This window comes from Protopterus annectens, chromosome 7.part0, assembly GCF_019279795.1.
Source record: "Protopterus annectens isolate FY-2018-M chromosome 7.part0, PAN1.0, whole genome shotgun sequence".
NCBI classification, from domain to species: Eukaryota; Metazoa; Chordata; order Ceratodontiformes; family Protopteridae; genus Protopterus; species Protopterus annectens.
Genome location: NC_056739.1, coordinates 317,323,187 through 317,338,883, shown reverse-complemented (window position 1 = coordinate 317,338,883; position 15,697 = coordinate 317,323,187). Strand labels below are relative to the sequence as shown.

At 45.7% G+C, this 15,697-nt stretch overlaps 1 protein-coding gene across 1 annotated transcript in view; it reads right to left on the bottom strand.

Moving 5' to 3' along the window:
- The window catches only part of MAPKAPK2 (MAPK activated protein kinase 2), a 630,583-nt gene that overhangs the window by 11,575 nt on the left and 603,311 nt on the right, over positions 1-15,697 (bottom strand). Inside the window, exon 9 of the mRNA XM_044076864.1 lies at positions 12,290-12,370. Within this exon, the coding sequence (XP_043932799.1) occupies positions 12,290-12,370 (81 nt within the window). The remainder of the gene's footprint in view (positions 1-12,289; positions 12,371-15,697) is intronic.

Below are 15,697 nucleotides of genomic sequence, written 5' to 3'. Positions count from 1 at the left end.
TTCAAAGGAACAATATGTATGTTCACAGTACACAGGATCATCTGTGGGTAAGGTAGCCATTTTATGGTGCTTTTGTTATTAGTTGTGGACAATCTACAGAGCAGTATGTTGTGTGGTACAGTGTCAAATGCTTTTGAAAAATCTAGGAAAAAAGCAGCAGCGAGGAGGCCTTGATCCCTATATGTTGGTCTGTTTTATTTAAGAAGGTTACTAGAGCAGTTTCAGTACTGTGTCCAGGACAAAAATCATGACAAGTTTGAGACAGACTTTTCATTAACAGTTGTAGATGAATAGTAACATGGAGGGGGAGGCAAGATGGCAGCTGGTCTGAAGTTTAATATGTCAACTTGTGTTCCACTCTTGGGTACATACTGCTGTGAAGCGGATTCTGTTAACAAGTATGGCAAAACAATACGAAATGATGTTGGTAGCAGTATGTAGACAGTCAGAGGGGGTTGGTTTTGTGCAAGGGTAGTAAGTTTTAGTTTAGGTACAAGTTTTTTTTTTTTAATTTAATTTAACAGATATAGGCGAGTATTACTGTATCTTGCTTTGTTTATGTTATCTAAAACAATACATCCTCTAGAGTGTTTATATTTTTTTCAGGTTGGTTTGGTGGAATGTGGTTTGCAGCTATACAAAAGAATAAGTTGAGACTTGGCAGAATTACTTCATCCTTATAAAAAGAGAGGAGGAATTAGCAGTTGTAAACTGGTTATTTCTAAGTGATTTGAGTATATTATACAAATACCCGACCTCTTTCAGACACTATGTTCTGAATGTGTTATACTCTTGAGGGAGCCTTCCCTCATCTTGTACAATTGGTTTTAGCCAAGTCTCAATCCGGTAATATGACAACTCTGCCTGGTTCTAAGAAACAAAACTGAAAGAGGCAGCCAAAACACGACAATAAGAAGCCGACTATTTATTAGAAATAAAATGAAAAAATCCAACAAGGCCAAAGACTTAAAATTCAGTAAGCGCTTTCACATTCAAAGGGTATGCTTCATCAGACTGCCTGGTTACATATACTTCTTACATTTATGTAATATATTTTTCATCTATGGGCACACATTATAATGCTATGAGTGATTTTTATGTTGTGTATTGTAATAGGCTGGGCATGCATTTGGTTATACATTACTACATACAAGAAGATTTATCAGAAGAGGTATGTAGTGCAGGGGAAAACTATGGACTTAATTTTCATAAGTAAGACAGTTTCTTCCCCGGATTCTACCTCAGATTGAGTTTGCCCCCTCTTTCAACTTAAACTTTCAGACCTAGCCCCAAAAGGAGAAAAACAAGAAACTAAAGACCCCAAAATAAGAGAAGCAGTCTCCCCAGCTCAGTCACCTCTTGAATAAAAAGGGTAGCCAAGAAGACAGGGGGAGGCTTAACCAGAGAAACAGACATAGATCTATTGTATGGTGGGCACATAAAGGAGAGTTGTGTAAAATTTTACCATAAATGTCCTTCTCTTCCATGTTGCATTCACTAGTGCGTTTACCCTTCTTCCCATCAGCTTGTTCGTCCAAGTTTCCAAAGCTTTTCCAGTCCCTGTTGGTGCGTTGGACTTCTGACATGTTGGCTGGTACGTGGGCTATAAATGTGACGTCTGCGCGCATCAGTCCTCAGAACCAAGAAGCCCCAGATGGAGCCTGTAGGAACAGAGAAGAGCAAGTGCAATGAGAACAGGGGGATGGAGGGAGGGAAGGAATACTGCAACATAGAAGAGAAGGACATCTATGGCTATAGTAAGATTTTACATAACTCTCCTATGTCCTCCTATTCCAATGTTGCAGTATTCACTAGTGGGTGAGTATAAAAGCTCACTGCTGGCTGGGGGGTGGTCTGGATGAGGATTCCAGGAACCCATGCAGGATAGCCCTGGCAAGTCCCGCTCTGGTCCTGGAGATATGGTCCAGCTTGTAGTGCTGGTGAAGGTGTGCCCAGATGACCAGGTAGCAGCTTCCAGAATGGAGTTAGTATCTAGACCTTTAATGAAGGATCCAGAGGAAGCCATGGCCTGTGTGGAATGGGCTCTGACATTGCCCGTTTTTGTCTTTCCATGGTGCGAGTAACAAAAGGTGATGGCCCTGGAAAACCAAGAAGAAATGGTTTGCTTTCCCACAGCTTTCCCCAGAGCCTTGGGGTGGAAGGAAACAAACAGCTGGTCTGATGTGCGTATAGGCCTGGTCTTATGCAAGTAGAAACAAAGTTACCTATGTACATCCAGGGAGTGAAGGACTCTCTCACGGTCTCCCTGAGGATTTGGAAAGAAGGTGGGCAAGGTGGATAGCCTGATTTAGGGAGAGGTCATTAACCACCTTGGGAGTGAAGGAGGGATTAATCCTGCGGGTGACTCTGTCCATATGGAAAACTAGGAAGGGTGGAGTAGCCATGAGGGCTTGGAGCTCTGAGACCCTTCTGGCTGATGTCAAAGCTACTAGCAGTACTGTTTTTCAAGTGCAAAATTTCAAGTCAGCCTTGCCAGCTGGTTCAAAGGGTGGCAAAGTGAGTTTTTCCAGCACATAATTAAGATCACAGGGAGGAGGAGTCAGTTTCCTAGTGTAAAACACCTTTTAGGAATAGCTTGGCCGAAAGTCTGGAAGCTAGTGGAGGCTCCATAGGCAGGCAGGCAGAAATGGCAGACAGGCGTGTGTTTAAGGAGGAGTAAGACATGCCTGTCTAGCAGTTCACACAGGTAAGAGAGAGAATTAGAGTCAGGTCACTGCCCAGTGGCTCTGTCTTTCCTGACACCAGACAGAAAACCTTCTCCATTTAGAGAGGTAGGATTTTCTTGTGTTTGGTTTCCTGGCCTCCTGCAGGACTGAGACCATGTCCTCGTACAGGTATCTGAAGGGAATCAGAATCCTATCAGCCACAGGGAGAGGTGCACGAATCTCTGTATTCCCTGGTGCTGTGTGAATAGATCCACTGGGGGGGGTAACTTGTGGTGATTGCCCTTGGATAGATGAAGAAGCAGGGGGAACCACTGCTGCCTTGGCCAAAAGGGGGTCACCAACAAGATTTCTGGCAAGTCTTGCTGAATTTTCAGTAGGACTCTGAATCAGTGGGAAGGGGAGAAAGGCGCACAGGAATTTCCCCTTCCAAGACATTACGAAGGCATCTGTTTGAAGAGCCTTCGGGTCATGATTTCTGGAGCAATAGCTCTGGAGTTGCCTGTTTGTGGAGGAGGCAAACAGGTCTATCTGTGGAATACCCCACCTGTGGATCAGATCTAGGAATACCACCCACTCGTGACTGTCTGAGGAGGTTCTGCTTAAGGAGTCTGCCTGGCAATTGTGTTGGGAGGGGATGTAGGCTGCCTGTAGGGAGATCCCCTAGGAGAGAGCTAGATCCCATACATGTAGGGCTAGTCTGCACAGGAGGTATGACTTGGTCCCTCCTTCCTTGTTCAAGTACCACATCACTATGGTGTTGTTTGTGAAATCTTCAGAATGCCCTGAGGAAAGGTAGAAAGGCCTGCAGGACCAGAAGTATGGCTGACATTCCACTGATGTTGATATACCATTGCTTGTGTTAGTCTTTCCACAAACCTTGCACTGTTTTGGTGTCTAACGTTGCCTCTGAGGCGTGTGTGTGCATGATCTGAGAAGGGGAGGGCAATTGTAAATGGAGACCCGAGTTTAGGGTCACCTAGGCCATCCACCACTTCAGCTCTTGGTGCAGGCAGGGGAGAAGTGGGATTCTGAACTCTAGGGGGTGTGAGTGCTGGGCCCATATGGAATGAAGATACCATTACATCTTTCTCATGTGTAATCTTGCCAGTGGCAGCATGGGAATAGTGGCAGCCATGTAGCCAAGAAGTCTGAGGAATTCCCTCGCAGTCAGGGTGGGTGAAAGAAGGGAAGAGTGAAGAAGTTGGGCTAGGGAAAGCACTTTTTCCTGAGGTAGGAAGGCCATCCTGAGGCCTGTTCTGATTCTGCATCCTAGGAAGACAATATCTTGTGTAGAATTTAGTTTGGATTTGGGGAAGTTTATGAGGAACCCTAGAGACAGCGGCAGGAGCAGAAAGTCCTTTGTGTGGGCAAGGAGGATTTGTCTGTCTGCTGCTTAAATGAGCAAGTCATCCAGGTATGGGAAAATTTGCATACCTCTTGTTCTGCAATAAGCAATGACTGGGGCTAGGCATTTTGTAAATACCCTTGGAGCAGTGGGAGAGTCCCAAAGGGCAAGGCACAGAACTGAAAATGCAAAGAGCCTGCTTTGAATCTGAGGAATTTTCTGGAGGATGGTTTTATGGGAATGTGTACATAGGCTTCTTTGCTGTCCAGGGTCACCATGAAGGCCTGGGGAAGGATGAAGGGAAAGAGAATGGGTAGAGTAAACATTCTGAAAGAGGGGACCTTCAGGAATGGGTTGAGGCGGGAAAGGTCTAGGATGGGTCTCCATGGTCCCTCCCTTCCTGGGCACCAGAAAAATTCTGGAGTAGAAGCCTCACCCTCGAGCAGAAGGGGGGACGAGTACTATGGTGCCTTGGAGCAACAGGCTGTGCAGGACCTTGGGGAGGAGGGACCACTGAGAGGGGGGGCGGTAGTGATATAGGACATTTTGGGGGGGTGGGGACCCATTTCTCAGATGTCATTAGGGCCCATGCAGGGAGGCAGTGAGAGAGATGGGAAGATAGAAGTACGGAGGGAGGAAGCGGGGTTAGAAAGGGAGGCAGGCAGGCAGCAGATACTGCCTACCCTTTCTGGAAAGATCTGGGCAGAGGCGTGAGGTGTCCTAGGCTGAGTAGTCCTTCTCCTGTGAGGTCTTCTAGACCTGGAGGGGACAGAGGGCCTAGAAAACTTCCTAATAAATTGGGTATTGGCCGGGTAATTTCTCTGGAATTTTGGGATTGGAGAGACAAGACAATGCTTTAAATCTTGGAGCTCTTTCCTTTCAGCTGAGGTGACTTAAAAAGATCAGCTACCTTGGATCCAAAAAGAGCAGTGTGATCCAAAGGAGCATCCAGGAGTTTGGCCTTAAAGTCATCTAGTAGGGGCTGAAGATGCAGCCAAAAGTATCTCTTCAATACAGAGGCCGATGCAGCTGACCTGGCAGAGGCCTCCGCTGCATCATATCCACACCTTAGAGAATTTTATTAACTTGGGAGATGAGGCTAAGGAAGAAAGACAGGGATGCCTTTGCAGAGCAGTCAGGGACCTCATTAAGTTTCTTAGAAGCTTTCTACAGTAAGGCCAGGGAGTATTTGGCCATGTGTGACTGATAATTTGTAGCCCTAAAGGCTGGCGTAGTAGAAGTGTACATCATCTACCCCACCTCTCCATGGCCTTGCTGTCTTTATCTGCAGGCAGGACAGTGGTAGTAGGAAAAAGTTTAGTAGCCCTATCCACTGCAATAGAAATAGTTGCTGGGTCAGCTGACGGAGATTTGAAAAGGAATTTGTCTGCATCAGGTACCTTACACAACCGGTCTGCCCTTCTAGGGGCAGGAGGCTGGGAATCTGGGTTTATACATGCTGTTGCAAAGGCATCCAAGGAAAGCAGGCTGGACAGGAGGAATAGGAGCTGGGTTAGGAGATTCCATCTGGATCAAGTCACAGAATCTTTTCTGTTGCTCAGACATGTCTGAGCAATTCCATTTAAAATGTTCCCTCATAAGATTTACAGTGCCCCAAAGGTAAGATCTTCTACAGGGGAGTCAGGTTCAGCAGAGGCCTCTTCTGAGGATCGATACCCCAGAGGGGATGAAATTTGAGAATAGTAGGAAAAGGAGTCCTCCGAGGAGTCCGACATTTCCTCTTCTGCAGGTTGGCTAAGAGTAGTCTCTGGCTGAATAGGCCTAGGGCTAAGGAGAGGAGAAGCAGCATGAGGGAGGTCTGGCGTAGGCCTAAGGGCCAGGAAGGGTTGTAGAGATTGAATGAAGGCCTGCAACTCAGGCAACGCCTCTGGGGTTGAAGCGATATGCCTCGTCTTCTGATTTTTCTTTGTAGGCCTAACTGGCGTCTGGCTGTCTGTCTGCCTTGAAGTAGAATGAGGAATGGCGAAGACCTGCTCTGAAGCGCACATCCTAGAAGCAGACTCCCCCCTGCCTTCTGAATCAGGGGCCGGGCTATCCTCCCCAGACGTGTTGCCTGCTCTGGATTTTGCAGCCTCCTGGTAGGTACCCACTTAATCCAATGTGGTGGACGCCAGTTCCTCGGCCAAGCTAATGATGGCTACAGGCTGAGAATCAGCAGAGGGAGGCGTGGTGGAAGTGGACGGCCTTGCGGGCTTAGGCCTCTTCCTAGGTGGTTCGGATGGGGCATCAGATGTGGCTTCCATTCAGGGAGCGATCTGCCTAAGGGCTGATTTTCAAAGTATAAGTCAAGGGCCTGAAGTCGGCGGCGAAGGGTCTTAGGGACGAAAGAGGTACAAATGGCACAGTTTTTAAAACCGTGATCCCTACCCAAACAAGAGAGACATTGGTTGTGGGTGTTTTTGTGGGGAATCTGGCGACCACAGTTGCACTTGCTCTTACCGGATATTAACAGACTATAACAATTACAAAAGGACTGAAGAAAAACCCTAACGGGGTACTTATCTTAAAGCGAAACACTGGGTGAGAAATAAGATCCAGAATGGGGTTCAGGACCCAAAATGGATACTTCAGAACAGGCCAAAGAAAGGGGAACTATTACAGTGGCTCATCAATGTGCCACTTTCTGAAGAAACTATTTTCAATGGGGTTAGAGGATACACATATAGAAGATTTGTTTGCCAATCATACAGGAGAGCATCTCTGTGTGACTGTCCCTGAGGAAGAACTAAAACACAATAGCTGCTGCACTTGCTGTTGGATGGGGAAGTGAACAGGTCAAAATAAGGAGTACCCCAGTGCTGAGAAATATGAGCAGCAACCCTCAGATTCAGAGACCACTCATGTGGATGGAGAATATTCCTGCTGATACTGCCTGCTAAGATGCTGGATTTCCCCGGGATGTGCATCTCGCTCAAACTGCTGAGTCACAATCGACCACTGTCAGATTCTCATGGCCTCCCGACAAAGTGGGCAAGAATGGGGGACTGCCCAAGACGTTGATGTGCAGGGTGGGCTCTGTAGCAGACCAGGTCCGTTGGATAGTCCTCCTGTTGAAAATCCCCACCCCAGAACAGAGGCATCTATTATAGCCAAGGCCTGAGGAGGGGATAAATGCAAATGGTTTCCCTGTGGACACCAAGGGGGAATCCAACCACCCTTGATCTGATCTTCACAAACACTGGTCAGAAAAACTGGAAGGTTCATTGGATGTGTTAAGTATGACCACTGTACTGTCAGAGTCCACTGCAATGTCCTCATGTGACACTTGGCCAAGTGGACCAAATAAATGGCAGCCACCACATGACATAACAGCCTGAAAATAAGATATGCTGGAGGTTTTCTGTAAGAAATCAAGAAACCTGCCAGATCCTGAAAGGTTTGATATTCTGGAGTTCGGAAATTTGGCAATTTGGCAACATGTACTCTTGAAGGACTGAATTGGATGGGAGTGAAACTTGGAACTTATAAAAATGGAATTGAACATCCTACAGATATGACTCTTAAAACCCATGCATCCGAGGTGACTGGCTCTACACCTGAAAGCTTGGGAGGTAACGGAGCCCCTGGCTGCCTCCAGATCAGCAGAGTCTGGCAAACCTTCAGTGTCACTCAGAAGGCCTCACAAAGAAGCCTCCATGGAAGCCCTGGTCCTGTGGACCACCCCTGCCATGAGGGGAGCATATGCAGTGGTTGACCCCCACCACAGGGGGAACCCTCAAGAAGGAGCATCTTGAAAGGGCTGCTGTGATTGCCTGAAAAAGAGACATTTTTCCCCCTTCTGGTTTTGTGAAAATGTCCGTTGAGGGGTAGCAAACTGAACTACAACAGCAGACAGTGTCTTTCCTTCTTGCTCACTCCTGATCAAACGGTCTAACTTTTGGCCCAAAAAGAGAGGAGCCATGAAGTGCAGCATTAATAAAGAATGCCTTATAGCTGTCTGTTAAATCACACAACCTCATCCAGGCATGGCGACACACAGTGATGCCAGTGCCAGCTGTCTAGGATGTGCCATCAGCTGCACTGGAAAGGAGACACATTATAGAGGGATTGGGGAATGGGCAGTTGAGTCTCCAAAGCCGTCTGGAGTCTGCTCTGTTTTCACTACTGTTGAGCCCTCTGGCACAATACCCCACTGAAGCCTAGTAAAATTAGCTATATAATTTAATGCCCTCAACATAAATGTGGCTGAAGCGTAGACATACCTCCAAAAGTGGTCTAGTGCCCAAGACTTGTCAATTCAGGGGATGGACTGAGGAACTCTCCTCTGAAATGTCCCTCTTAGTGGCCGCTGCCACCACAATAGCACCCATGGTTGGTCCCTTACTCTAGTTCTGCCAATCCTTAGGGAGGGCGAGGATCTTTTTAGGCTTTTTTGGGGATCAGTTCCCTGTACCAGGCTCATTTCCACACCCTCCAAGACACCAGGCCAAATAAGTGCATCTAGAAGGGGAACCACCCAGAATATGGATGGGCCCACGCTGAAGACCTCCAAAAACACCAATTCCTCTGGAGAAGATGGCTTCTGCAGTCCAGCCCCCATGCTGGTGAAGGAGCTCGAGGTCACTGAAAGAGGTGTCTTCATGGAGGAATTTGAGAGACCCTTCACCTTCCTCAGGGTCAGTTTTTTCAATGAGGTATTGCTCAGGTGAGTCCGGGTGCTTCCTCTTGCACTGCCTCCTACTGGACAGTACCATCCCAGCGACTCAGGGGGAAAATGGAAGAAGCGGGAGGCTTTACTTGAATGGGTAACTGGGGTGAGCTGTCCTGAAGCAAGCTGGGGGACACCGGTCATACTAGACCATTCTCTCTCCTGAGAGGAGAAAATCCTTTCTACGATAAAGGCAGAGGCAGGAGAAGGCCGACTTCCCAAAGCAGACTTAGGATCTGAAGACCCCAAGGACGCACTGGAATCCAGGGCAGCTCCACCTCATCCCAATGTCAAGCCGGAGCTAAACTATCAGAAGCAGGAGCCCCAAGTGGGAGGGAATGACCCTGGAACTGGGACTGAACCTGACCCACAGACCCCTGTGTTGACCTGCTGGCCCAGAGGTCCACTTAGCCTTGACACAGCCAGAGTTGAGAAAACCAAGGGAGGGATCAGAGTTGAAATTGTCAGACAGTCAGAGTGGATCCTAAGCAATGGAAAACAACCAGTTCTGAAGGACAAGGGTCCAGTGTTGATGAAAGAGGCCTAACTCCATCTGTGCCTGTAAGGACGACTGCATCAACTGCTCCAATTCCAAAGTCTTCAAACTTCCCACAGACTGAGATGGCCGAACTAAGGAAGCCACTGGGGAGAACGGCTTGGAAGACTGCTGAACAGGCAATGGATCCAGGCTATGTATCTGAGCCAGGAAAGCACAGATCCAAGATGGAGATGTGGAGGACAGAGGTGAAAACTCCACTGCAGTAGAGGGAGGAAAAAGGAGAAAAGGACCACTTCGAAAGAACCCAGCACACTAATGGCAGATGAAGGTGCTTAGCCTGCAAATGGAGTCAAAGAAGACTGACTCAGGGGTAACAGACCCAAAGAACACTGGCTCCGAGGCTGCAGAGCTGAAGGAGGTGAAATCAGACACCGTCCCCGAAGACAATAGGCTCGGAGATGTCGGAGCAGACTGCAGATGCGAGCATGACCTGATGAATCTCAGCATGCTCTGCTGATATAAAACTCTGGGAGTCTTTCAGCATCAGTACTGATGGGACCTGCAAAGTCTGTGTCAGGATACTGTGCAAGGGGCACCTGTTGCACGGAAGTCAAAACTGGTAAACAAGCATATTTGATTTTGGTGAATGGGGAAGTAGGTCTGCACCTGCAAATGTAGCGAATAATGCATGGGGTGGAATGTGGTTGCAATCAATGCTGAAATGGTTAGAAACACTAACACTGGGCACAGACTCAGAGCACACAGTGCTGATAAATTAGTGGGTGTCTGCACAAATATGGGAGTACTAGTACCTGTGCAAATTGTGAAGTAATTTGGGAAACCAACTGCTAAATGTTCACCGAATGTTACAGCTTTGGAGTTTATCATCAGCAGTAAAGCCTTCCACTGGTAGGTGCATCAGAGTCTGGGAGGGAGGCATGACAAGCTTTGTCCACAAAGCAATGCTGTTCCAGTGCGCCTCTGCTCTGGCAAGATGAAAATGAATTGGATGCATCTTGCCCATTACCTTCCAAAATAGCTGTGGTGAAATTTTTATAATTCATTTTCTGAAATGTAAGGGCAGAGGTGAAGCTATAATCAGTGATTTTCCTATGCACATCAAGAAGAGGGTTCAAGCTCAATCAGTGCAATATTTACTTATCTGTCCCCCTGGTGCTGAAAGCCAAACTTACTGAACAGCTTGCCCGGCTGTTGCTGGGGCTACTGAGACTTTCCAAGGCAAAGTAGTTTGAACATGCAGTTGCTGCCAAAAGTCACATTATCACATGCTTTATTCTTTTTAAGGCCCCTCTTGGACGAAGTCTGAGGAGAGGAAGAGGCTGATTTGGCATCAGAGGGGTTCTCTATAGGCTTGACAGAGAATGACTTATGCATAATATGGCTGTTGAGTTTCCTCTCTATGCCTTTTATCCAGTTAAAGCTGCAGCAGATGGGGCACTCAGAGGTTTTGGTGTTTCTCACTAAGATAATAAATGCAGAGGAGATGGCTGCCACTGGGGACAATGCACCCACTGTAGGGTATTCCTTGAACAAGGGCTTTGACAGCATCTGCTGTGAAAAGTAGGCTGCTCAACATACAAGTAACACTGGTCATTGAGGAAAAAATATAGAAAAACACAGGAGAACTGCTAGCAAGATGAATACCAAGTAATGCCAAATGAGTGAAGTTTTCAAAAAAAAAAAATAAATAATAATACTGATCAAAACTGCTGAGGATGGCAAGTTGATGCTCAGTGAATCAGCTACAAGTGTGGCAATAACCAACTGAAAAGAGAGAAGCCAAGTAGCATCATGGGACTAAGGAGCGGCAACAAATTGCTGAAGAATTTCTAGCTGACAGGTGGTCCTAATGTCCAGAGCATACAGTCCTAAACAATACGAAAGCTGGGACCACTTCTTAGTACATCCCCTTTTCTGAAACTTAAATGTTTATTACTTACATTAATGGTTTGGGTAAAATGACACAAGGAAAATAAAATTTTCCGTAACATCTCAGAAAACATACACTTCTAAGAACAAGGACATCTACTTATCTGCTCACTTCCTCAGAGAAACCCATAAGTACAAATACTGTCAGCTTATAAACATAAGACTGCATCTTTTTTACACTTTTACATTTCATTATAAATTATATTTTAATGCACAATTTGATGTTGCTGGACACAATGAACATAAATAAAGCTAATTATTATCCTAAGCCTGATCACAATTATGTAGTGCAAAGCATTACATCTAGGTTTTATTTACTCTGCAGACTTGCTCTATCACAAGTCTCAGAATGTAATCTTCATCCTCTGCATCTGGTTTGATGCAACACTGACATGTAATACAAAATCTGAAGTGTTCCTAATGATCAATCATACATGTAGATCTCAGCCAAAGGGTTTTGTAGTAGTAGCAGCAGCAGCTGCATGATTAATGCTCACTTAAACCACTCATGTTGTAGAGTCTCAACAAAATGGTGCATCCTCCATCTGACAGCTTAATTTTAATAGCCCTGCACCTGAAATAAAAAAAACTAGTTCCTTGTTACCCTCAGCTTACTAATGTGCTTGTTAATCTTGTCAAGTTAAGATGGGTACAGCTTACACCCAACTGCAGCAACGTTCTGCTCTTAACAGCTATATGATGGCTACCCTCCAGCTAAGCTGCCCTGACAGTAGCACAAGTTGTTCCAATTTTCCAGTGTTTTTAGTCTTTTTGCTATAATACACCCAATTTTTGAAAACAAGGGACATGGCCTATTACATAAGCCTTCTGAGCTAAGGGGTGGGAGGACAAGAAATGAAGACATCAGAAAATAATTTCTGTAACATTTACACAAAAGAAGCAATTGTAGTCATATTTCTCATTTTACATATAGCATAATATTATGCAATTACCTTTTCTGCAGTTTTCCTTTTAAACTAAAGTTCTCAGTTTTAAAAGTGTCCACTCCACAAGTAAGTCGTTCTACATCCAAATACCATTATAATAAACAATCAAAGCTGGTCTGTTATTTTCTTGCTTGTAATTGAAATCCTGATCTTTAAACATTTCTGAAACACAAAGTACTGCTAAATGCTCACCTTCACTTCTTCCCACAAGTCTTTGTCCTCTTGAAGTACACGGCTGGTGTGTAGAGGGGTTTGAGGTACCAGCTTACAATGCTGCATGAAACCAGAAGGAAACACAGGAACAGTTACCAATTACATTTATCACTGCTCACTGAGACCAGACAAAACTTTCATGACAATTACAGTAGCAAACATCCAAAGCATCACCTAAATACGTCATATGGACTTCACATACTAAAAAAAGAAATTCTACATTAGTATACAACATGTAAAGCATTACGGCCAAATATGAATGCAGAAAACCCAAAAACCTAACATTTTTTCCCCACCAGTCCATTCTCAGTCCACCTGTTCAGCAAGTAATTCAGTTTAACACTCAGTAAAGGAAGAAAGGGAGATACAAGGTTATGAAGACAGAGTGCAGCTAGCGTGTGCTCAGTGCATGTCATACTTCATATCAATGTTTCAGGTTTTGCTGTGAGACTCGCCCGATTATTACTGCATTCTAGAAGGCCAGACTATACACACCAGACAATGGAATCATGGAAAGGACAGTGTAGAGATGGTAATGCAGTTTTGGTAACTGTGACTAAAGATGAGACATTTTTTGTATCACTCTGATGTTGTTCTGAAGTACCACCATGATTAGAGTGTTGTCTGTTTTGACAAGCAGGATGCCTGGTTTCCACTGATCTTTGAAAGTCACTAGGCCCTTTTGCACTACCATCAGGTCTTTCCAATTTATGTGCTTGTGTTTGAATTGATCTTCCCATCTGCCCTGGGATTGAAGGTGTTGGAAATGAGCTCGCTAGACTGTCTCTGAAGCATCTGTGGCTAAAGTTTGGTCCTGAGGAATGCACCTGAAGGGGAGACCCAGGTTCAGGGCACATGCCTGTGTCTACCATGCAAATTCCTTCTTGAGGCAAGGGAACAGCTGAAATTCTTCCTCCAGTGATTGTTAGTGCTGGCACCACAGATTCTTGAGGTACAACTGATGCTTCCTCATGTGTAGCCTGGCCAGAGGGATCATGAGAATACAAGATGCCATGTAACTTAATGCTCTGAGAAATTCCCTGGCTGAGGGACATTACCTCTGCATAATGTTTTGGAAGCATTGAGTCAAGAATAAGACCCTTTGCAGGAGGGTGGGAGGCCTTAGGGAAGAATCCAGAAGAGCCCCCAGGAAAAGCAACCTAGTGGATGGGTCTCTGTTTTATTTGAGAAGACTTGTGGTGAACTCCAAGAAGGTGAGGAGGTTCTGAGTGAAGGCCAGATCCTTGAGGAGCTTTGACCGACTTGTGGCTTGAATGAGGCAGTCGTCTAGTTAGGAGTAAATCTGGATCCCCCTCTTGTTCTGCAGAAGGTGATTACAGGAGCTAAACACTTTGTGAAGACCCTGGGAGCAGTAGACAAAACAAAGGGCAGTGCAGAGAACTAAAGTGACTGGTACCTACTCTGAAACGAAGAAAACTTCTGGAAGATTCCTCTACAGGAATGTGCAAGTAAGCATATTTTAGGCTTAAGGTGACCACTGAGGCCTGAGAAGCTATCATACAAAGAAGTTTTTGAAGAGTCAACATTCTGAATTTTGGTACCAGCAGGGACTGACTGAGGGTGAACAGGTCTATAGCACCAAGAGCCAGGGAACCAGCCTGGAATAGAACCCTTTCCCTATTTGATGCTCTGTTACTTGTTCCACTGAACCCTATAGATATAGGTTATGAATCTGAGAAAGGGCCTCTGCTCTTTGATTTTGTGGAATATCCGGGTAACTTGATAATGTTTGAAAGTGACTCTGTAACCATCCGAGATAACCTTCAGAACCCACTTGTCTGAAGTAACGCAGGACCACTTTCCTTTGAACGGTGCTAGCCTTCTTCCTTTTATGGAGAGTGTGGCGGGCAGAGAGGGCTGGTAGAGGCAAAAAGTGATTGCTGCTCTCTGCCAGCACTCTGTGGCCTAGAACTCCCTTGCCTGGCGTTTCCTGAGGACCACTGCCTGGGTCTTTGTGACTGATGGTGCCTTTGAGGCCATTCCCTCAGAGGCTTCCTCTGACTGTCTTCTGATTGACAGGGAAAGGACCAGTGTTTAGTGGGAAAATTGCTACTAAACCTAGGAGGCTGAACTTGGAGGAAGTCCTTGACAGTTTGCACAGACTTTGCTTTATCTTCCATGTTTTTTAGCACAGCCTTGGCCTTTGGCCCAAAAAGGAAGTCCCTATCCAGGGGTGCATCTAGAATTGTGGATTTGACATAGTTGTATAGGATCTTGCTCCCTAAGCCAAGCATACCTTCTAATGATATAGCCAGATACAGCAGCTTGAATAAAGGCCTCCATAGCATCATAGCCTCAGTGTAAGAAGTGTCTAGCTACCTGGGAGATGGAATGGCAAAGCAATTCCTTAAAAATTTTCTTGTCCTGCAGGGAGGATACCTTTTGCTTCATTTTATCATATGAAACTGGCAAGTTAAGGGCCCTCATGGCTAGCGCAACAGAAATGTAGACATTTTGCCAAACCTGTAAAGGGACCTGCTTTCTTTGTCAGTAAGTAAAGGGTTCTTTGAAGAGCTGACTTTTACTCCTTTTGGACCTGGAATGACAACCTCCTGGTCAGCAGAGGGGTTTTTGAAAAGGTAATTGAGTCCAGCACCCTGTAAAACCTGTTTGATTTTTGAGGGGCTGGATTCAGGGAATAGTCCATAAAAACACTCTCTACCACCTCCAATACAGGAAGAATAGCCAAATATTTATGTTCCGGGAGGTGAAGGAACTTCCTAACCCTCTTTTTAGATTGCAAGTATTCCTGTGCCTTCCACTGGAAATGTTCCCTCATGGCATAGAATGTTTCTCCAAAAGTGATGTCTTCAGGAGCTGAAGCTAAAGGCCGAATTCTCCCCAGAAACTGAATCTTCAAAGGAAGCAAGGAAGGGTCCCTCCTCAAAGACAGACTCCTCCTGGTCAGAATCCTTATCTGAATCAGGAGGTTCAGAGAAAACTTCAGGGGTAGGATCCCTCTTCCTTTTCCCTGGGGAAGGCTCCAAAGGGGGTTGCCTAGCTATGAATAAGGAGATAAAGGTCCTCAGCTAATCTGACCAGGTCTTGCTGACAACCTGCTGACTGAGATCCAGTAGGCCTATGCATAGGACCCGAGGTAGAACCTTTCTTAAAAGTAGCTTTGGCCTTGGTCCTAGGTACGTCCACAACCCTGACGCCAGTCTCTCTCTAAGGCAGAAAGTACAGTTGTGTACACTTACCATAAATGTAGATGTTCAAGTGTACTCACTGCTGGAGTCCTAACCATTGGGGTTATCCATGCTGTGGTAGCCCTCAGTTGGTCCGAATACCAGAGTCAAGGTTTTGTGTGTTGACTGCTGTCAACAGGCAATGCCGTTACCTCAGTTTTTCTTGCCTTAACCAACC